The sequence below is a fragment of the Paramisgurnus dabryanus genome, chromosome 23, assembly GCF_030506205.2.
Source record: "Paramisgurnus dabryanus chromosome 23, PD_genome_1.1, whole genome shotgun sequence".
Taxonomy (NCBI): Eukaryota; Metazoa; Chordata; class Actinopteri; order Cypriniformes; family Cobitidae; genus Paramisgurnus; species Paramisgurnus dabryanus.
The window spans coordinates 16,507,109-16,531,532 of NC_133359.1; the positions used below are offsets into that span (position 1 = coordinate 16,507,109).

A 24,424-nucleotide genomic window follows, 5' to 3' on the forward strand; every position below is an offset into this window, starting at 1 on the left:
CTCACCCTTATTTTCTCTTCTTCCTCCACTCTTGTTGTCAAAATACCTGTGTTTGGCATTAAGCAAAATGCTCCAATGTACTAGCAGGGGGTGTCACTTATAGAGAGAGCATGCGGAGGGCAAGAAAAGGTGCATTTATGTGTTCATACTTCCCGTGAGCCATCTTATTATGTGCATCATGCTGAGACATCCAGAGAATCTGTATTCATTTGGTCATGCACCTGCCACCCACAGAAAGAGATAGAGGCTTTTGAAAAGCTGAATGAGGAGACACTGGAGACGTAGAGATGACAGGAAGGTTTATAGACGGTAAGGGAGGAAAGGTGAGGGTAAGAAAATGATCCACTTTTCTAATAGCTCGCATACTACCGCACTACTCTCACTATTTCTGCGCTATGTAGCCTACTGTAGGACGTGTGCAATAAAATATTTGATTTTTCAGAATAAAACACAGCACGCTGCGCTTTGTGCTACATCCCACAATGCACTCTGCTTGCCTCGAGCCTTACATTTTAATGTAACTCGTTCTTTATTTGATTGAGCTGCCAACATTCATTCAATTTCATTTGTATTTTTTAGGTGAAATTTACCCAGGCAGTGACAACCGAATAAAAAATGCACTGTACATGCAGTATTACATTCGAACCTATATAGTATATGCCCTATGCACAAACAGAAAAGCAGTACACACATTAGGGTGGGCGGCACCAAAACAGGAAGAATGGGATGTTATTATTGACAGAACAGCATGCTGTAAACATCTAATTAAATAGTGGTCTTAGTCCCTATTGTTTGCATCACCTTTACACGTGCACTAGAGATGCGTCAAAAATGGACACTATTCAATACAACCACACGGAAAGATTCGTCTGTCTGGGTGGATAACAAATTAGGGGGCCGGCCCCTGTGGTCCCTGCTGACTCTCAGCTCTCCTCCGTCTGATAGTTTATCAGCATTCTGTCTGTCTCACTGTCCCCCTTAACTCCCCCGTGGCCTCACTTCCTGTTCGCCTATCTTTACCTGTCTATTTCCCAGCATGCTCTTTCTGTTGTTTCCACCAGCCTGTTTGTGTACCTCTGTATCTCTCTGCCTCACATCGTATTTTTGACCTTCATATTTTAGTTTATTTAATATCAGGTTCCCATTGTGACAACTTACCCCATACACTGTAGTGTGACAACATGCCCCTGTGTAGGGTGGATTGGGATGTAGTCCGAGTGTAAGATTAATTTTAGGAAGAGAAATGTGACAACTAGCCCTGGACATTTCCTGTAATGTAATTGTAGTAAAGTAGTTTCTCTCTACTGTCTCTCTCTCTCTCTCTCTCTCTTTTCCCATCTTTGTCTCTGCAGTTTCTCTGTCTGCCCATCTCTCTGCAGTCTCTCTGCCCGTCTCTCTCTCTCTCTCTCTCTGTGCCGTCCACCCTGCCTATGGGATCAGTGTCATTAGCATTCCGTAGGAATCAAACACCTGCCAGCCACGTGAAACCACACTGCGGCGAGCACAATCAGCCAAATGTTTTCCTTGTGCGATGAATGTGTGTGGCTGTCACCATTCCAGTTGATATATGTGTTCTCCCTCGCTCCCTCCCTCTGGTTTTCCACCCCTCTATCTCGTAAGATGCGGAGAAGGGGGTCGGGGCTGAAATACCGCATGGAGGGTTTAGGTGCACCTAAGCGGCAGCATCCACTCACCCAGCTCTGATTTACCGTCACACATCTTGCTCCACTTAAGAAAATAGCTTTATACAGGATGAAGGGGTTGTAGGAATATTGGCAGGATCATTTTGCCATTCACAACGTAAACTGGCAGAATGCCAATTGCAGACACAGCGTCACAACGAGGTTACTTTCCATACTTAAGGTTGTGCTATTGCATGTTGCCAACCAAAAGCAACTGTGAAACCTTCACTGTCCTGTGTGGACCTGTAATAGTGCCCATGGGTGGACTTTCATTTCAATGATGCTGTGTAAAGCACATGATTGAGAAATGTTTGCTTAGGCCAGCTGCTGGAAAGTAGTCGCTTGGGACTTGTCGTAAGCATTTTTTTTCTGTATTCTACAGAGGCTTGGTCAGTGATATATTGGCACTTTTTACGATTTAGGTCGGGTCAGCTCACCTTAATTTGGCTTGGTTAGCTTTTCCATCGAGTTTAGTAACACTTCGAAGTGGGAGGGATTATAGGCGTGTCGTAATATTTGCGCTGCCTACTGCTGTGACATCATACAAGTGAGAGCGTTGTTGGACATTCCCATTCATTTATTATTTCTCAGTCCGCCACAAAATCAAAATTGACCACCACATATAGATGTTTGCACATCGCGTTTATCACTACCTCTGTCTCACATGACAGAACCTGTACAAAAACCTGTGGCATTAGTCAACGCTCTTCGCTGAGCCTCATTTAAGTTGCATTTAAGCATATATGCAGAGATGTGCCGCCACAAACTGCAAGTCTGGAAAAAACTGGTATGGTGTTCCTGATTCTCAACCTGTGGATGTTTTTCATCGCTAATAGGGAGTTTGGGAATTTATAGCATAGCACAGATGACAACATGTTTACTCGAGACAGCGCAAGCTAGCATGAAGGTAAAGCTAATCTTTTACATTATAGCGATGACGCTGAAAGTAACGATTCTCTCAGACCAATCAGTGATCTGCAGTGTTTTTGTGTCATGTTTTGGTATCAGCTCGGGTCGCTTGGAACCCCAACCGAGGTGGTACTAAAATAGTATGTTAAAAGTAAGCTGACCCGACCCAAACCAAACTGTGGGGTAGTATGGCTGAGGTTTTGTTAGTTCGGCTATACTCAAGTTGAGCTTCATTGCATTTTCCTACCGTATGTTTGCTCTGCTGACTGGATTTTTGTAAACATTTCAGCATCGCAGACAAATGTGTATGTGAACATTGACACTAGCATACAGTGTATGCATTTGACTGACACTTTTACAAAATGCATTTATATGCAGTATGCATGTTCCCCGGGACTCAAACTTATGAGCTTTGCCGCTAACCCAACGCTCTACCAATTAAGCTTCAGGAACGCCACGCTTCTCCGGAAACTGGCTCGCTTCCATTTAGCGAAGGGCCTGCTGTTTACATTGTAACTGGTACAGTAGACCTTGAGAAAGCTAAGAATAGACAGACCTCATTTGGGAAACACGAGCATGACCGTGTAAGTTATGTAAATTCTTCCATTCAGCACAGCTCAACTGGTAGAGCAGTGCACTTGAAATAGCAAGGTCATGTGTTTAATTCTCATTGGACACACAAGCTGGTTAAAATTTGAATGCCCTGCAAGTAAATTACTGTTGTGTTTATATTGATATTTTCCTAATTTAATTTACACTTAACAGTTGAATCTCTAATATAAAGATGTCGTGGCCTCATGCTAGTGCCTTGCACTATTACCCCCCCCCCCCACACACACACACACATGTATTGGCCGAATGCACACAACTGTGTATGTGCATCTAAATGATTAATTCCTGCAGAGATCTGATCACTGTGTGCCACCTTTGGCTCTTTATCTGTCCGATCAGGTGAATCGGCTGTACTGTCCTTCCCCTCCAGCTCCGCAGGCTTTTATACAGCTATAAACAAAGTGTGCATTGAATGTTGTGCCGGCCCGGCAAATTTCCTATGGCCTACTTTGTTAAAGGCATAAAGATGACTGACTGCCATTGTATTTCAACCATTTTATCATAGTTAGTCCCAACCGCAGAGGTGCAGGCATACGATTGATGCGTCCTGGACCAGCGAGGACACGTCTGGCATGGGCCGTAGCTCTTGTGACTGTTCTCTTCTTCATTAAATAGAGCAGTTTTGTGGGATTATTACAGTGTATAAAGCTAATGTCTATCTGTGTTTATATTTATATATACTCTACACTCTCAAAAAAAGCACAAAACGGCCTGGTAGCTGAGGGGGAACCTTTGCACCTCTAATTAGTAGCTTTATAACTTGTTTTGGTATGATTGTACCCTAAGGACCTATGGTGTAGCTTTAAAGGTACAGTTAAATGTTTTGTTCCTCTAGGATTGTACCTCCACAGTACCTTTTTGTGATGGTGTAGAGATGTTACAACATGGTCAATAACTGTGACACACACACACACAAAAAATGATTACCGATATCGTGATAACACTCCAATATCTTAATATTGTGAATAAACCGGCCGCAATAGTCATGTAGTGAAAATCTAATATTGCTAAAGCCCTAATACACACACACATATAAATCGCCTTGCAATGCACCACTAATAATGTAAGCTATAATCTACTGATGCTTACATGCTTTGGCATAACTTAATTGTATGGTGTGACAAATCTTTAATACCATACCTTAGGCTTCAGACACATTTGTACTGTTAAGCTCAGAGATAAAATCGAGATAACCAGCAAGCCTCTATGTATAAGTAATTGCACATTTCTGTGTTTCAACCTTAACAAATGAGTTGTTTATTACTTAAGGAAAATTCCTGCTTGTAGTCGTACTCGCTCTGAGGTTGTCATTGGCGCGAGCAATCCTCACTGAAATAGAAATATGCAGCAACTGAGGTCTTTATAGCTGCCTTTCTTCAAATGAACCCTTATGGGTTGTTGGGGACATTTTTATCCACTATGGGGTAAAAACCAGACACACACACACACACACACAGACACACACACACAATAATATGCTGTTATATTTATGTTATATTTATATTATATGTTATATATAACTCAATGTACAAACCAGAAATTAAGCTTTGTTTTTGCACAGGCCTACTAAAGGGTTAATGGTGCCACATGGTGATCAACCGTAAAAATAGCAAATTTTACCTCTTTGCAAAAGGAAAAAACACCAACAATCAAGAATGCATGATTATACGGTGTCATGGCTTTTCAATCAAAAAATGTCGTTATAATGGAAGTCAATGGGGAATAACAGCCACGAACAGTAAATGAGGGAGAAAAAGTTAAACTAACAATGCATCAAAGCCAATGTCATGCCCAAGACTGTAATAAAGGTTAAAAAACCGCCCACAATCAGTTTTAGTTTTTTGCCCAAATCAGTGACATCATTTATGAAATTGTCAATTAAAGAGTTAAAATCCTGTATTTTTTTAAACATTTGGTAGTTTTGATCAGTACTGATACATTTTTATGAGACTGTCCTTTAAAAATAACAACCTCATAGGTTGTTTGTGCAAGCACCTTATAACTACGTTAAGTGACGTATTAAGGGATTAATGTCCTCTAGCGGCAGTAGCTTATACAACCTGTTGTTACGTTTTAAGGTTTTTGCCTTAAACATCTGATTAGACACATTTAATTTGATGAGTGTGTAAATGTAAAAACAGTTTCATAAACATGTATGGTTTTAAAGATATTTTGAAGCATTAACCCCACCTTCACCCTAAAGGAGAATCAGTCTACACCGGATCTGATATTTACAGCAGATTGTCATCACTTTTGCATATTCAAACAAATTGATCGTTTGACCTCGGTACACTTGTACCAATCGTATGGGTTGAAGAATAGGTTGATTTTTATAGCCGTTTAATTTAGTGGATGTTTCATCCACGAACAAAAGGGTAGTGAATTTGAACAATGCGCAAGGGTTAAAATGATTACGTTGGAAGTCCCATATTTGGCATCGTTGTAGCATCTAATTTTTTTTTGTATGTTTTCTTGCAAACAGCGTTTCAGTCCTGACCTGCCTACTGGGGCCCAATTGAAAAGGGTTTTCGAAGAGAAAAGTGGCAGGGTGATAACTGCATTGTAGTCGTGTGCCTAGCAGGCAATCAGAACATCAGGGGAGCCGATTCTCTGTTCATATACTCTGTTTACCCAACAAAAGAGTTTTGTCATTGCGGCTGACACAGAGACATATCTGAGCGATTCGCAAATTGAGAAAAAGATCCAACTTCAGGCAATTACGAAGGTTTTCACTGAAATGCGAAAGTAGTAGATGGTACGATTGCAACTATTGGAAGCGACTCGAGAATTTCTATATACAGTTGCTGATTTTTCAGCCCTACCTCTTCCAATCACACCGGTACGCAGAGAAAGTATGAATCATTCCCCGTGTCTCTAACACTCATTCTCTCTCGTTCCGGGACGAGGTGGTTTGATGTCAAGGAGGCACTTCAATTCACATTGGGGAGATCAGAAGAAGTAATGTGAGTAATTTATTCGTGCTGGTCTTCCACGGCTGCTTTGCATTGCAATCGGTGCACAATTGCCACAAGAGTGAAGTGGGCCTGGATGGGGACTGTTTTATTTTTTATAGCTACCTGAGATATAGAAAGTGCACTTTCAACATCAAAGCAAGGGATGTGAACTCAAGGCAAATGGCATTCAAACAGCAGGGGTTCAGGTGCCTGTATAAACAGGATCAATCGTATCCATCACCTTTGCTCTAGCAAAGGCGTCTGTGGGTTTGAAAGTATGAGTGTAGTGAGTGTAAAAAAAAACTAGATGTAAAATAAGAGTGTGATATATTTGATTATGACTGTCTGAAATAGTGTGCTATTTTGAGATAAAATAAGATGAAGATATCATTTATTTTGACTCTCTGCAATAGTGCACTGTGCAATTTTCCAGGCTCTCTAACTGTATTTTCCCTTGGATTTGTCATAACTTTTAAGAAAAATATCTGTGGATCATATTTGGAGACTTGGAGGAAGAATGTAAATTTTAAAGCAATAAACACTAAAATGCACCAATAAATACACAGATATATCTCAAGCGTATATGTTACTGGTTATGATTCCTGTTGGACGTGAACGGATTTAACATCCTCATGTATCCTATAACACCATCACATACACAGCATGAATTATGTGAAGTTTCTGTGCTACATACAGTAAGGTGATAATTTGCGTGCATGTGTGAGCTGTGTTTTTGCATGTGTAATGCATGCCTTCAAGATGGAAACGGAGGGTTGCCGAAGCTATTTTCAGTGTTAATTAACAACTCGGCTAGACATTCCTGTATGCTTTATTCTGTACAATATGTCATCAGATGAGGTTAATTACTGATATTTAGCTTGGGAGTCAATCACTGGTCAACCTGGAGGAAAATTCCATTACTCAGGTTTCTCTTTCACAGCTCGTAGGAATGAATGAAGGTCTCAGTTACTGTATGTCTTGTGTAGTGGCTTTGTCACAGATGTTTCTTTTAAAATTAAAAGAACAATGGTTGATGTACAGTGAAAGTAAAGAAGTATAACACTAAAGTGCATTGAATAGCTTATGGGCGGGTTGCAACAGCTGGATGTAAAGAAGTTGGGTGCACCACCTAAAGCCGAGAAAAACGAATCAAGGTATAAAACAAGAAAAATGTAAGCACTTTTCAGCAAGTATATGCATGTAATATATTTGGCAATTTTTATATTTGTGTCTTAGTAAAACTTTAGTAAAAAGAAAACTAAGCCAAAGTTTCAGTTTGATTTCCATGCCATTTCCATCTTACTGTAAAATTTCCTTGTTGGACTTATGTGCTATGTACACACCAAACGCGGGGCATCGTGTTACTCGCTCTAGATTTCTCGCGGGATTTAACTTTGTGTCATGAAAATTTTTCGCTTGAATTGTATTTTTTCAACTCGGGTGAAAATGTGTTTGAGGCGAATAGCGCCACCTATATTGTGTCATTCGCATTGCCCCGTGCAAGGAAGCAACTGATCGCGTCTTTGCTTTAACTTTGTATGTAATCTACTCGTGTAAATCGTTGAACTCGCGTTTGGTGTGAATTAGGGATGCATAACGATTAATCGCGATTAATCTATAGCAGAATAAAAGTCATATATTTGTGTGAACTGTGCATAATAAACTTCTATAGATAAATGCACACACATGCATGGATACATTTAAGAAATTTTTACATGTGTATATACATTTGTATATTTATGTATCATTTATATTGTATATAAATATAAATACTTAATATATAAATAAATATATTTTTTCTTAAAATTATACATGCATGTGTGCATATTTATATACATAATTATAATACACTGTTCACACACATATATGATGTAAACAAAAACTTTTATTTTGCTAGAGATTAACCGCGATTAATCGTTATACATCCCTAGTGTGAATGCCCTATTAAAATTGTAAGTTAATCTATGAAATTACAATTCATTTCAACGTTCTTGACTAGCGAAGAGTTGCTATAAATTATAAAAAAATAAGTTGTAGTTCTCGAGACCGATTTCTGCTTTCTCTGACTCATCTCAGACATGTTCCTTCAAAGACTCGGTCTTGACTCGGACTACAGTGGGAGGAGAAGGACACGTAATTTCAGACCGAGTCCTTGAGCTCGAGGGTGAAAATGGACAAATATTTTTATATATAGCGAATGGTGTTTTTAGGGGCTTAAAAAAGGAAAAAAGTGAAACCACCCTCCAGAGTGGAAACTTGAAAAAGGCTCTACCGTTGCGTTCCCGTATTAAGGGTAAAAACGCAAAAGTCTGCTCACGGTGGCTCTCGTCGCGTACGCGTTTACGTCACAGACCGAGTCCTTGAGACCAATGCATTTTTATGTTCGTATAAAAAAACACACAACACATAATAATAATAATTAAATGCAATGTTGACGGCATTATTTGAAAATGACATCCCATGGGGCAATGCTGCCATCAGAGCCGTTTATATAGGGATTTTTCAATGAAAGTAAAAGCATAGTTCATATTAAGACATTAAGACTGCTCCTCTAAACAATTCCCAATCTAGCTTAGTCTGTAGGCCTTACTGTTGATTATAAATCGGGATGATATTAAATCATGAATATGAAAACTGACATGTTTTTATGGTCTTGGTCTCGACTCAGACTTGCTTCCTCAAAGACTCAGTCTTGACTCGGAATCGACTGTATTTAAAAACCAACGGACTCTGTCTCGACTCGGTCTCGACCCTTCAAAGACTCGGTCTTGACTCGGACTCGGGATAGGCGGTCTCGTCCCCATCACTAGTTGAAACATATCAAGAGTAGCTCGACTGAACACAACATGGCTCTGCTTGGCTCGGTTTACTTTGGCTCGGTTTGCTTTTGCATTGCAGTTTAGTGCCGCTTCAGAGTGGGTAGAATTGTCATTAAGCCACGGTCACCCTAGACTTTAAGCATGCAATTATTTGTCAGACGTTTCTGCGGGGAATGCGCTGGTAACAACTCATCAATATGATATTTGGCTTTGTCCATTTGTGCTTTTCAGTAGAGAGAAAGGTCATGCACTGACATATCGGTTTTGTACTGGTCACAACGCCCCATGTGATACGAATTCGCAAGTCAGACTTCACTAGACTTGAACTTTGCGACCTGCAAGAAACCGTTGCACAAGCTTGCGTTTCCGGTCTGATGCATATATGAATAGAAGTCAATGGAATGAAAAGTCTAGTGCAGGGGTGCCCAAACTCGGTCCTGGAGGGCCGGTGTCTTGCAGAGTTTAGCTCCAACTTGCCTCAGCGCACCTGCCTGGAAGTTTTTAGTATGCGTAAGACCTCAATTGGCTTCAGGTGTGTTTGATTAGGGTTAGAGCTAAACTCTGGAGGACCCCGGCCCTCCAGGACTGAGCTTGGGCACCCCTGGTCTACCGTCATGGCATCATCGTAAACGCGAAGAAATACACAACAAGGAAACGACAGAGAATATCTATGGAATGATGTTCTTGATTCTCTGCATATGGATGTTTTTCACAGCTTAAAGGGAGTTTGTGTAAAACAAAGCACAGATGACGACATAATTTGGTTTGCTTGACGGCGCACGAGGGTAAGCTAATCATGCATTTAGCAATAATGCTGCTAGTGATGATTCTCTCTGACCAATCAGTGATCTGCAATGTTACACGCAGTGGCGGCTGGTCAATAGGGGACCACTGGGGCGCCGCCCCATTAAAATTGGTCAGAAAGAAAAGCTACTTTAACATGTTACAAAAAAGTTACATATATTGTGCAAATTAATAAATACAATTTATTATTAATAAATAATTTAATTTAGTTGCACTATTTCACTGTCATGTTATCATTTATTAAAAAAAACTGAGTTTGTTGTGTGTGTGCGTCTATTTCAACAGTAACATTTTCAGCATTTTAGTTAAGCAGTAATGATACATATTCACCTGATAAATGGCTATTTACAGTCCTGCATTACTACAGTAAAAGTTTGATTTTGAGATTGTTTGCGTCCCCCCCCCATTTTTTTACACGTCACATTTTAGTAACAGCACCGCTCACTTGGAACCTGAACTGTGGTGGTGCTAAAAAAGTATCAGGATAAGAATACCCTCAAAAGTAAGCTGTACCCAGCCGTGCCAGGCCGTAATATGCAATGGAAAAGCGCCAAAAGAGATCTCATTTATATTTGTATCTTTGTTATGGTAATGCCACCTTTCGACTTTATTCAACTGACTTTGTTCATCAGATGCAAAAGTAAAAGAAAGGATTAAATAATGCTTGTAGGCAATACATCTTATTGACCTTGAGGCTTTCGTTGTTTGGGAAGTGGAATGAAAGACATAATTTATCATTGAAACGTGTTGTATTTTTTATTTTAAGAGCTGTAACACTGAGTCCCAGTGGGGAACTCCAACAACATGTGGAGCAGTTCGCATTTATTTTATTTATATATTATTCATCGTGTCTTTTATATCACTTATGAAAACATATTTTTAGAAAAAACCAATAACTAGATGACAGGCTCGCAATGTTCGGTGGTTTCGTGTGTTTTTCTTATTTTCTCGGGCAGAGAAGAAGGTCCTTTGTAATAAATGACAATGTCTGGCTAAAACGCAGTCGTCTGGTTCCGCAGAGAAGATAAAAACTCGGGAAGTCCTGCAGATATGTGCCGTCTTTGAACTTTCCATTTTCTGTTCCGTCGCTTTAACGAATTGTTTCCTGTGCTTTATTGATAGAGTTCCTAACTAGAAATGCCAACAGGCAACAGCAAATGAATACGATCTCCAATTCGCCCTGCCGCCGTGTATAATAGGATTCTAAAAAGAGCCATTTGATATGGTTTATGTATTTATTCTTGAAGCGTATTTACAGCAGTCTGACCTTGCGTATCTCCAACAATAACCTGAAGATATTAAATAGAAATTTTAAGCATGTGTGTTGCGCTTAAACTCCACACATAATAAAACTGTAACAAAAACTGAGCTAATGAAAAAAAATAACTTTAAATATCGAGGTTAAAAAGAGAAAAGGCTACTGGAAAAAGAAAAATATTTATTTTAATAATGACGACAGTATTCACCTTTACAGAATTAAATGTAGTTGGTTAAAACGTTTCCTGGTGAAATCTTGAAAACAGGGACATTTGTGTTAGTAATACTGTTTTAATCCTTCAGGGTGTTTATGAAAAATATTTTAATTGTCATGTTTGACTTTTAAGCTTGACCTACGACCTTCCAATTAAGTTAAAGAAAAGCATTTTACCAACCCAATTAGCTCAAAGGGTCATTTGACAGCCGGTGGTCTTAAAGGCTTAAACTAATGAAGACTCTTTCCCGAGATTTCCTTTACATATGTCTAAGCAGACCACAGTTATTGTCTCAAAATAATCCCCATTTATAGGCATGAAAACAATTGGGACTGCAAAATATTTTGGACACAGGCATGTTTTGTACTGGTGAAGCTCATTTGGAGGTTACTGTAGCTAAGGATTTCTCATTTCTTAATTAACCCTAAATATTAACTAAACAAACAAACTTTTTCCACTTATTTATCTGTCTAGATTAATTATTTATGTATAAATGCGTCCCTGTAGTTGAATTTTAAGGTTGGCACCAACATAACATTTACCATATTCACAAAAGTGAGTACACCCTTCACATTTATGCATATATTCAGCAAATATTTTAGTATATATTATATGTTTTAGTATATATAAGATACTCAAGTGTGCGACTTATGGTCTGAGCACTAACAATGTTGGCAATGTTGACAGCACTCATCATGCATCTGTTTTTGAAACTTCTATGGTCGACCCTTGCATGTCTTGGAAAACCTCTGATGAATAATTATAATGTTTAATGAGTCATATCCTACTGTACATTGGATACAGTAAAGCAGTGTGACAACATGCCCCGGAATGTAATGCTTCCAAAAACAACTTTAAAATCTTAACTAAAGTACAAACTGTGACAAAACACCCAATGATGTTGTTTTTGGTCTTCGGCTGAGTCATTTATTTGTCATCCTCTCAGGCCCGGATCTGAATGTGGGTGTTTTTGCGTGTTGACGTGACTAAATGAACCAATCGTGGTGCTCTGGGGAAAGTTGTGATGTTGGTGTTTAAGATGGCCTTGGGCCACCGCAGTAGAGATTTCCGGGTTTAGTCAGGCCATGGCGACTAATGTGTGTCTAAGTGACAGGAAGTGCTTGAGGGGCGAGTAGAGATCCAAGACATAATGTTATTCTGCTGCATTCATTTTCTGATACATGTCATTGTGTGCCAAAGCCTCTTCTGTTTCCTTTTTTATTTATAAATGTAGCATACAATTTTATCCAGAGCGACTTGAACCTATGGCCTTTGTGCTGCTAACATAATGCTTTACTCATTGAGCTTCATTTAGCTTTCATAATGGTTTTCTCTACCTTTTCCTCTTTGCAGGACCGGTGGCTGTAATCAGTGGAGAAGAAGACTCGGCCAGCCCTCTCCACCACGTCAACCATGGCATCATAACCCCATGCACCCTGGATGCCGGGCCAGACGCCGTGGTGATTGGCATGACGCGCATCCCAGTCATCGAGAACCCGCAGTACTTCCGGCACGGTCCTAATTGCAACAAGCCCACCACTTGTGAGTACCAAACGTCCGCCGCTCGCCAACAACCTTCTCCCCTGATCCGACTTTGTCCCGGACAGCAGATGGCAGACACTTCCAAGCTCTTCATTACACCCTCGAGTCTTATTTCACACAGAATGAATCAATTAAAGACTTAAGACCGCCGCAGTTTTAAAAGCCCACAATGGCTTACTGTACTTAGTACAGTGAGTGGCACTGGCATCATTTACTGTGATTTGTGGCATTTACGTCCTTAGCTAAACATTTTACAATGTGCTCCGGAATTTGTTGCTCTCTTTCGCAGGACTCATCATTTTAGTGCGTACTGTGTATATATATACAACTGGTTTGGAGCTGACCTTAAAATTTCCATACGTGGCTCAGAGATTGAATTGTAAACAAAAGCGTACGTGTGCTTGAGAAAGGGAGGTAAAGTGGGAAACAGGGAGTGAAATATAGTCAGTGTTTTAATGTAAGAATGTGAGCGTGGCCTCAAAAGAGGGTGTCAACCGTGACATTAACTTGGATTTATTAAGTTGGTATTTTATTCATATACCAATTTGTTTTGCGTTGCGACTGTAGGTCTTAAAGCGATAGCTCACCTAAAGAGAAGCTTTATTTTACATTTATATTTATTTACATGCGCTAGTTTGGTTTCGAATCCATATATCTTTTCAACATGTCAAATCTAGAGTTTTCCAAAAGTAACTTTTATATCATTTAAAAAAAGCTGTAAAACACATGAAGAACGCTCGAGGGTGAAAATGTAAAAATATTTTATCGAATGTGCCTTTCATTTATACGGCGAACGGTGTTTTGGGGGCTTAAAAACGCAAAAAAGTGAAACCACCCTCCAGAGTGGAAACCTGAAAAACGCTCTACCGTTGCGTTCCCGTCTTAAGGGTAAAAACGCAAAAGTCTGCTCACGGTGGCTCTCGTCGCGTACGCGTTTACATCACAGGCGTTTACAATTCGTCGGAGGCAAACCAGACGGCTTTGGACGAGACCTGGGAGATCAAGGAAGAAGGTTGTACGCAGGCGAGTGCACCATATGCACGCAAATTTCCCCCCCAAAACGCTTGTATAAATGCGTAATAAAAAGTGATGATGCAACACCACTTAAAACTGCGTTTTCTCTTCGGATCTTTTTAGTGTAAACGTAGCCTAAAAGAAAACCCTGAATTATTGTAACAGGTTTAAAAATCCTTTTTTTAAGTACAATTATTTTGTTTATAAATAGATTTATTGCCATAAACTGTCTCATTTACTAATCTCTGACAGGTTACAGGCAGAGTTTTCAGTTTCCCACGACATTTTAATTGAATCTGAATTGAAAAAAAAAACACAATGGACTATTCATATGGAAATTTGCCAAACCTTTTCTGGTTCCCACCTGAAGAACGAAATCAAGATTTACCCAAGTTCATTTGAGGCTTAGGGAACACAAAGCTAATGGGGTTTCTATCCTCCAGCCGGCCTTCAGCTGGACTAACCAGTGAATTATCTGTCTTTAGGATTTTACATTATTGCAGGGCTGATAGACTGCATTGCCTGAACTATTGTGTCTTCATACAATCCCACTGTACTTCCTGAGCTATTCCATGATATCCGAATTGAGGCAGAATTGGATTCTCAGTGCTGCACAAGACAAAACGGTGCTCCTTTTTGTTTCCTTTCACCACATACTGTATCTCTCCAGAGTAGAAAATCATAAACTAAGTGTGCTTTTTTAAATCGGCTTAATTTTATCATCCTATATAGATGGGATTCAGATGAACACTAGTCTTTCTTTTGAAGCACTGGAGAGTCTCCGTTCATATTATACTTCATTGTCCATTCAAATACATTTTATTTGTTTGTAGGCATGGGTTTCTAATATAAAGTAACTAAAGATATTAAAGGTGGGGTGCATGCTTTATGAAAGCCAATGTTGGTATTTGAAATCACCTAAACAAACACGCCCCTACCCCAATAGAATCAGGACCTTCTTTTGATAGACCCGCCCCACACATACGCAACCCAGGCAACGATGTCGGCTAGGAGACACGCCCCTTACTGCTGATTGACTACAAGTGTGTTTTGGTACTTTTCCAAAGTGTTTTTCAAAAATCATGCACCCTACCTTTAATTTGATTTCAAGATTTAATAACGATACGGCTATATACAATGTAACAACTTAATAACTACGACCGCATGAACTTTAAAGGATTACTCCACAAAAAAATAAATAATTTATCAAATAAATCAAAAAATTTACTCAAGCCTTGCGATTTTAAACTGCATTGAAACTGTGAACTGTTGAGGGTCAATAAAGTCTATTAAATTGAGAAAAATCCTGAAATATTTTCCTCAAAAACACAATTTCTTCATGACTGAACAAAGAAAGATATAAACATCTTGGATGACATGGGGGTTAGTAAGTTATTTTAGATTTTTTTTTAAGTGGAGTAATCCTTTAAGGGTTAGATCCTTATTTTCTCTTTTTAGCCAAGCAACAAACTTTCTTTTCATTAAAGAGCACTTATTTTATTGCTAAAACAAGGTTATTTTGTGTATTTGGTATAATACAATGTGTTCACATGGTTTATGGTTAAAAAACACATTATTCTCCACATACGTACATTTTTGTAGCTAGAGATTTCCCTCTCTTCCTGAAACGCACTGATTCATGTACAAAACTCATCAATCTGAAAAGCGTTGTGTCCCTGATTGGCCAGCTAATTTGTATGTTGTGACTGGCCTGAATATCTCTGACATCAGCAGGAAATGTGACGCTCCTTACCATGTTTGAAAGATTCGGTCACAATGCAATGCTTACAGGAGTTAATTTAAAGGCTTTGAGTCAAAGCTGGAGGAATTATGATAATGTCGGTCTTGTCAACATCACCAATCCCAGGAAGTAAACTGTAGCCTACAATTCATGTGTTTGTTGTTTACTTTGGGGTTTGTACCTTTTGCATATCGTCCACAAGTCCTGTATCGATTGTAATCTTCAAGTTGACCTTTTCTCCTATAAACTTAATACACCAAATCAAGTTTGAGATGCTTAGGTTGTGCTTTTACAAACAATCCCAAAAGACAGTACAGATTACAAAATATGTACTACTGTATAACATGCAATGCCTACAATCTGTCTTTCTTTTCATCTACTGTAATGTTGTTTACGAACCTTTCCAGAGCCCCTAATTGTTCACATTACATTTAACTCGGATACCAAAGAAAAAATAGAGGGACACGAATGAAAAACGACGGTGCCTTAGGCAAACAAAGCCAATATCCGCTGCTCCATGAGGCAGATCCACAATCAAACAGTGTCTTGTGCCAACGGGGAACCCACATGGATGGGTTGTAAAGCATCTAGATTTGTCATTTTGAACTTGGTGAGAAGAACGTGGACAGAATGAAGTATCAGTAATCATAGATGATGACTTTGCACCCAACCTATTCAATGTGGTTGGCAGAGCATGAAATGTTTAATAGGATTAGATTTAGTTACCGTTCTCGGAGAGCTTGAGCTCTTTGTTTCTGTCGGTGTGGGATTTGGGCTGATAAACAAAAATGTCCAAGTTCAGCTAACATAGATCATTAAGTAAATAGATTCTCACCAGTTCTCAGATTGTACCATCATCAGGTGTTCCTATTTTTTTTAACCTCTGCTGAGAGATAAATACTCCACCCAAGTGCAAGGCTAACTCACTAAGTGGGCGAAATCATATTAAGTCTGGAAAAACATACATATGTATATAAGCGCAAACATACATATTCAAAGAGTTATGCATTATGAACCGCATGAATTTTTAATGGCAAAATGAGTGATTTATAATCCGCCTGGCTTGTGTTTGTGTGTTTACAGCACGGGTTTGGAGATTGGGCACTAGCATGCTAATAGATTGATGGTTCAGGTCTCTTTATCATTTTTTATTTCTCCAGTACCACAAGAGCCTGAAATGAGGCGGAACTGAGAGTTTAGCATAAAAAGTGACTAGCATGAGCAGTCATTATTAATGAATGTCGTTTGTCAGAAGTCAGGCTATATCTTAAAAGCGTACTCCGTGTATATGATCTTCCCTTGCATCTATTAAAAAAAAGGAAGACAAAAATGTCAAAAGCTTCCTCTTTAATCAGGCACTTAGTAAAACTATTGACTCATCTTTCGTTGTTTTTGCCTTTAGCGCAAGAATAAGCATTCAAAACACACATTTTATTGCATTGACAGTGATCTAATCAGTTCATAAATTAGTTGCCGTTCCTATACAATATTTGCTGTTTAACTGTATCAGGAGGCTGATCACACAAGCGTTAATCTGGTGGATTTGCATTATAACCTCGCTTTTAATACCTCACCTCGCTCAAATGAATTTCGTCACGGATCAAGCTCGTACGACAATGACACCACTTGACCAGTTGTCGGGTCGTTGGGTTTTTAAAATAATTAGGTTGGGTTATTGGCTACATGTTTAACATGCGACTGGCCTCTACTTCAGGCCTGTAGCTATGCTGTACAATGTTTGCGAAACCCTATGAAACCACTGAACCTTTCGTTCAATGGTCATCAATTACCCGAGCGTCTGTAATCATCTCTCTCCAGACTTGAACCCTGAACCGTCTGGCATTTTAGCAGTGAACTTATTCCACCCCAATTACCCGTTGAAGGACCACACCGAATTTTGCATCACATTTGAGAATATAAAATACATTAAAATGCTCTTGAATATAAAGTGCGTAGAGTCTGTCACTGAGAGTCTCAACTGGCTGTGATCGACTGACCACCTCTACGGCATCTTCGGATTGAGATATGACGTGATATGGATGAATCGTTGAAAGTTGAATCGCTTAAAGTTTTAAGGACCAGTACATCTTTAACTTTAGCAGACAATGGTAACATTAATAGAAAGACACATTTAAAAACTAAAACATGTTTTTTATTCTCTTTTTAAGTCTCTGTACTTTAAATGGCTTAGAAATTCTTTCTTTTTGTGTCTTTGAGGAATCAAAGGAACTAGAATTGAACAGCCTTATCTGTTTTGACAGAGCACCTTTATTTCAAACACAGAGAAGACAATCTCTGTCTCCTGGAAAGATTAGAGAGCTTGGAAGCGGTGAAATTTTACAAGCCATTTCCTGCAGTCATTTTGGTGCCGTTCGGTTAAAAGTAAATACATTTGAAACTGTTTTTGAGCTCTCAGTGTTCTGGCATTTTAGCTCAGTTGCACGTCAGGGATGCAAAAGAACTTTGTAAGATCTTGGTGTAATTTGGGACATAACATTTATGCTAGGGGCTTAATACGTTTGTAGCCAAGTTACAGTATTGATTAATTTGGTTGTAGACTTTGCTTGACCTGTAAGTTGTAAGTACTTTGTCTTTAGTATACCTACAATGCATCAACAATCATTTAATAGTATTAAAGTGCACAAATGAAAATACATTAAAGGTCACGTTCTTCCTGATCACATTTTTTTTACTTTAGTTAGTGTGTATTGTTGCTGTTAGAGGATAAATAATACCTGCAAAATGATAAAGCTCAAAGTTCACTCCCAGGCGATATATTTTCTTTAACGAAATTCCCCTTTCAAAGCCTACAGCGAACCGCCGGTTTGGACTACAACACTGTAGTTCCCGATTGAATGACGTCAATATAGTTTTTGACTTAACTCCGCCCACATGAATACATCAGTCACCAGCTTAGCTCAAACGGATCTGCTAAGCTAAGCTGCTGTCGAATCACAACACACTAAACACCTTTAAGAGACTATATATAAATACTAGTATTCTGTATATATTTAGTTCATATTTAATGGTGCACTGCTGGAATATTTACAGTTGTAGTGCCTAAATTACTTGTGTTGCCTATTTATGCCCAACTGGGCTAAGTTGTAACCTCCAGACAGCTGATGCAACCAGTCCCCAGAAACCATGTTGTCATTTAACCATACAATCATTGTGTATCTGCATGTAAGAACGGACACTGTTATCAACAAGCACAAAACTGTCAACAATTCCGTAATACCCCAATTTTGCTCCATCTCGTTTTACTGAGATTCAGAGTTTTTCCCTGTCAGCCCAGGGAGCTTGATCGGCAGTATGGGACACTGTTCTCCGGCTCATTTATTTAAAACCGGCAAGCAATATCCTGTAAAGAATTAGCCTCATCCCAACAGGTGCACAACTTGAACATGCACATCTCTGATGTTTGATACCAAACTGACAGAAGTTATTTATACAAGATGCTGTTTTTTTCTATTGTTTTTTTGCTAATGAAGTTTCGAATGTGTTGCCTGCCCTGCTCAGTCAACCGAAACAAAGTCCGTGGAAGAATTTTGGGCCGTATATGGACCCAAACTGCACTTCTGAGAGCATTTTAGAAGCTTATTTACTGCAAGAAAGTCCAATAGAAACCCAATGCTCTGAGAGCTATGCTCTCATTTCCCCTTCTTTTGTGCTCTGTCCACAAAGGCCATGGCAAACTTAAAGCTCCCTCACCTCTGGAGGCAGTCGTCCTTTATAGAATTATAAATCATGTCGTACCCCTTAAACATCTAATCGCAGGCACAGAATGGTCTCCGTTTTGCAGCAGAAATACCATTGTGCCATTCTCAGCCCTGCGACAGATTCACCTGCAACTCTGCATGCAACAGATGTTAACAATAAGGATGAATACAATCTTATTCTTGAGACATGGTAGGTCAGGATAGTTGTTAATGGTTTTCAATTTTATGTCTGCAAACCCTCTGTATGTTTTGAGGCAATATTAGTAGATGCCTTTTTGGAACCAAGGACATGTTTCCATAGAAAATGTCTTTTACAACATGTTTCTCATTAATAAGCAAGGCAAAATAATGACCAACAATCATATTGTTTTGATCAAATGTTAGATAGTCAGACAGTCAGTCAGTTATTTGTTTATTTATTTAATTGGTTGGTTTGTTAGATGATTGTTCATTGGTTAGTCAGTTAGTCAGGAGTGCGTTTCCCAAAATCATTGGTTGCCAACTATGGTCCCAAGTTCCATCATTTCAGCATCGTTCAAAGATTAAGGTGTTTCCCAGAACCATCATTCCAGTGGACATTTGCAAACTGCATCGCAAACTTGTGTGGTTGTAACTACAGATGTTGAGCTGGGGTTGGAAGCATAGTTCCTTAAAAAATAAGCAAGCAATAAGCAGTGCATGCTATATCCATAATTCTAAATATATACAAAGTCCAACTTACGTCTTTTAGTTTGTAAACAGAATTAAAACGCTGTTTTTGAAAAGTGCATGTACCTTACAGGCTTTAAGACCCTGGGGAATGCCTAGGAGGAGTGACGTAAGAGGGAACTTGTGCATTAATAAAATACCTTGAAATGAAACAACTGAGGACTAAGTCACAATAACAAAATCAGTCTTCCAATGCAATTTATGTTATTTACAGCAATAATCTGGCATGAAACCGATTTGAACAGATTAATTAGTACTACACCTCCCAAGTGACATCATCAACTATGCTGTTGAACCAACATGGTTCAAATGACGAATGTGTGACAAAGTTACTATGTTTTTGTCTTGACTAGGTAGTTAGTTTCTTTAACTATGCATTGTACTATGGTGGTTCAACAGCGAATTACATTGGAATTACTGCTTGGTTGGTTTATTAGTTTGTTGGTTGGTGAGTTGGTAAGTCAGTCAGTTAATTAGGTTGATAGGTAGGTAGGTAGGTAGTTGGTTTGTTGATAAGCTTGCTGGTTGGGTGGTGAGTAGGTTAGCCAGTCAGTCCGATAGGTAGGTAGGTGGTTGGTTTGTTGATTAGTTTGTTAGTTGGGTGGTTATTTGGTCAGTCAGTCAGTCAGTTAGTTAGTTAGTTTGGTTTATTGATTAGTTTGGTGGTTCGGTGGTGAGTTGGTTAGTCAGTCAGTCAGTCAGTCAGTTAGTTAGTTAGTTAGTTTGGTTTATTGATTAGTTTGGTGGTTGGGTGGTGAGTTGGTAAGTCAGTTAGGGGTGCGTTTCCCGAACAACGAGGTAACTCGCTCCCGCTAAACCACCATAGTTTGATGCATAGTTGAAGAATCTAACTACGTAGTCAAGAATGTTTCCTGAAAACATAATAGCTTTGTCGCACATTTATCGTTTGAACCATGTTGGTTTAACAACACAGTTGATGATGTCACATGTGAGGTGTAGTACTAATTAATCTGTTTAAATCGATTTAATGTTAGATTATTGCTGAAAATAACATACATTGCATCGAAAGACTGATTTTGTTATTGTGATTTAGTTCATTGTTGTTTATTTTCAATATATTTAATTAATGTGCAAGTTCCCTCTTACGTCACTCCTTCCAGAGATTCCTCAGGGTCTTAAAGCTCGTAGAACTATGCACACGCGCAGTTTTCAAATACAGCGCTTTAATTCTGCTCATAAAACGGTTAGTTCCAATCCTTGATTCTGATTGGTCAATAGGTGTGCTTTATTCACGATAAAACACTGCTATGACCGCTTCACCTAACGGTTCTGTTTATCCCTGCCCCCTTAGCAACACCCTTAGCAACCACACATATCGGTTTGTTGTTTTTATTTGAGCTTTCATGGATATTACACATTGGAACACATTTTTGTTCATGGTCAGGGACAATTTTTTCTATCAGAAGGAATGCTTTTATTGATTTAACTTCATAAAAGTTGCACAATTTTTTTTTTTTACTTTAATATTGTGTGGTAGCCGTTTTATAAAAGCAATAAGGCAACTTGAGGCAAGTGCTGTATCATGAATAAGTAACTATCAACGCCCTTCAGCTGTTACTTATTCACGATCCAGCACAGCCTCTCGTACCTTATTGCTTACTAACAAACCTAAAGACGTAAAATAAATAGTATAAATTACTATATATTTAAAATAATTGATATAGAATGCACTACATGGTTTTTTTTTCTTTTTTTAAAGCATGATCAACGTACACTGTAAAAAAATCTGTAGAAATTACAATGTTATTGCAGCTGGTAATTTACTGTAGATTTAAATTTATGTTATTTACTGGCAAGAGTTTGTTCAAAGTTAAATAAATTTGAAATATTAACAAGTCTTTATCTTTACAGAATAAAACTATACAATAACAGCCTTATGCAAAGCATTCTGGGAACCATAAATCATCATCAACCTTTTTCTGTTTTTTGCTTCAGATTTTGTTTTCCAGAACGTTTTGCTTGATGCTGTTGTTTTCGTTTTACTCTGTAAAGACAAAGACTTGTAAATGTTAAATGTTCATTCAACTTTGAACAAAATGTTGCCAGTAAATAACATAAATTTAAATCTACGGTAAATTACCGTATATATTAAAATAACAAGGAACTATGCTTCTAACCACAGGTGAAGAGCTGTCGTTCAAACCACACAAGTTTGTGATGCAGCTTGCGAATGTTCATTTGAACTATGGTTTCGGGAAACACCAAATCGTTGAACTTTGTCAGTAATGACGAAACATACGACAGTAGTTGGCTAACGAAGCTTTTGGGAAACGCATCCCAGTTATGTAGTTAGGTGGTTGGTTGTTTGTTTGTTGGCTAAGTGGTTATTCGGTCGGTCAGTCAGCCAGTCAGTCAATCATTTAGTTTTAGACTTCTCATCTGGCATGTTGACAATATATAAAAGCGAAATTCATGTCAGATGCTTTTAAAATCACAGCACTTCATTATTATGTCTCTCTACAACAACCCATAAGAAAATCTAAAAGACTGATAGCCTTTTCCACTGAACCACGGGGAGCTTTGGCTCACACATAAAGCATGCTGATTGGTGCACACCTTGGGTCGGCCCTCTCTCATTAGCTACAGGTGTAACCACCGCAGGTAATTAATCCTTATTAGGGAGCATTGAAGGGGGTGAGTCGCCGGGCAGTTCTGCTGGCCTAATGATAGATATGTATATGCCCGAGGTCCTATTATTTTATCAGCCTATGCTCTGCCTCCTGGTGCTCCAGTGGTGAAGCGGTAATGAATCTGTATTTTTAACATCTGCCAGTTTGAATTAGACGATAGCTTTAGATTTTTTGCAGGACATTAACTGAGAGGTTGCTTGGTAATGGGAGAAAATGAAGCAGGGGAATGATGGAATATAATCGTTAAAGGAACAGATTTCCTGCGAGGAACGCTCTTTATTTTAAATCATTGGTAATCTTTCTGTATTATGTTTGGGGAAGACTCAAAGTTAGCTTTTCAACAGTTTCCCTAAGCTAATTTAAAAGACAGTGCTGGAGGCAATATGAAGTTCAGATCGAATCTGTTTGTTTGTTTTTACACACAGATTCAAGTGAATTCTGGGAACTCATGAAATGGAAAATAACATGAAAATTTCAATTTTATAAAAATTGTAATAAAAGATGCAACTTGATGTAAAACAGTTATTGTTTACAATTTTTTGTTTGCTATTTTATTATAGTCGCTCTTACCTGGTTTCTTCGTTTTTCATCTTTTAACAAGAACAAAAAGGTGTAAATCAACGTATAAATGTAGTGATTAACTATTGTAGGCAAGATGGTTGCCATAGTAATTTCTGAGTCAGAGTACATGAACAGCTTTGAAAAGACTCGCAGAGTCATCATCTTGTAATTACAGTTATTCTGACACAACTTTAACCATGGTAAAATTTGTTAAATTGAGCTGGGGGCACAACATACTCATCAGTGTAGCATTATGGGGGTAGGAAAATGTAATGCAAACACGCTGTACACATAATTTCAAAGTGACGTGATTGTAAAGTATGCTATGGTAACCCATTCTCAAAATGTCACCTCTGGGTTTAAGTCATGAACACCCACGGAGCAGTGGGCAGCTATCAATGGGGGGTTGATGTCTCTACGCATTAAAGGTGGGGTGCATGATCTCTGAAAGACAATGTTGACATTTGAAATCCCCTAAACAGACACGCCCCTACCCCAATAGAATCTGGACCTTCTTTTGATAAACTCGCCCCACACCTACACAACCAAAGTCCAAAGTGTTTTTTTTTTTTAAAATCATGCACCCCGCCTTTAAGCCATGTACATTTTAAAATCCCTCTCTTTCTTTCTCTCTCCCCTTCTCAGTACATTGAGTACAGTTAGTTTTGTATGCTAGCAGCATTTAAAGTGCACGCTCTGTTGATCCATCATGTTAAGAGCGACGTATCTTCTTAAGACAGGAAGCCCTCTGAAACCAATTTGAACTGCATCATCTTACACAGGTAATCTGTGATAGCCGAGCGACATCTATTTGTTCTCCGCAGAGCTTACAATGTGTTTATTGAATCTTTGCTGTAGTCCAAAACACAGTTTAAGCTTCCCATCCCTGCCACCTGTCAAAAAGCTGTTTGTTCCGATTCGAGTTTTAAATCTAGTAATGATCGGACAAACTATGAAAGATGATATTTATTATAACCAAACTCAAATGAGACGCGAGTCACTTCGTCCTTTGGGAAAGGTCACGTCGGACCTCTCCGCCCATGTCTTTGCTCTCTCACTTTTCATCTTTTGGCTCTGCTCCCCTCCACCCCTTCGCTCGATTCTCGGAGGCAGGAAGCCATAACAACATCCTATCCAGAGCCAAATGCCAAATCATCAAAGCAAAGGATACAATGATTAGGGCCATCACGGTCATCTGAGGCGGCGTCGGGTTCTCTTTTTTTAAAAGCCCCTCAC

At 38.9% G+C, this 24,424-nt stretch overlaps 1 protein-coding gene across 1 annotated transcript in view; it reads left to right on the forward strand.

Moving 5' to 3' along the window:
- The window catches only part of ntrk3a (neurotrophic tyrosine kinase, receptor, type 3a), a 304,948-nt gene that overhangs the window by 222,559 nt on the left and 57,965 nt on the right, over positions 1 to 24,424 (forward strand). Inside the window, exon 12 of the mRNA XM_065291585.2 lies at positions 12,606 to 12,794. Coding sequence (XP_065147657.1) covers positions 12,606 to 12,794 — 189 coding nt within the window. The remainder of the gene's footprint in view (positions 1 to 12,605; positions 12,795 to 24,424) is intronic.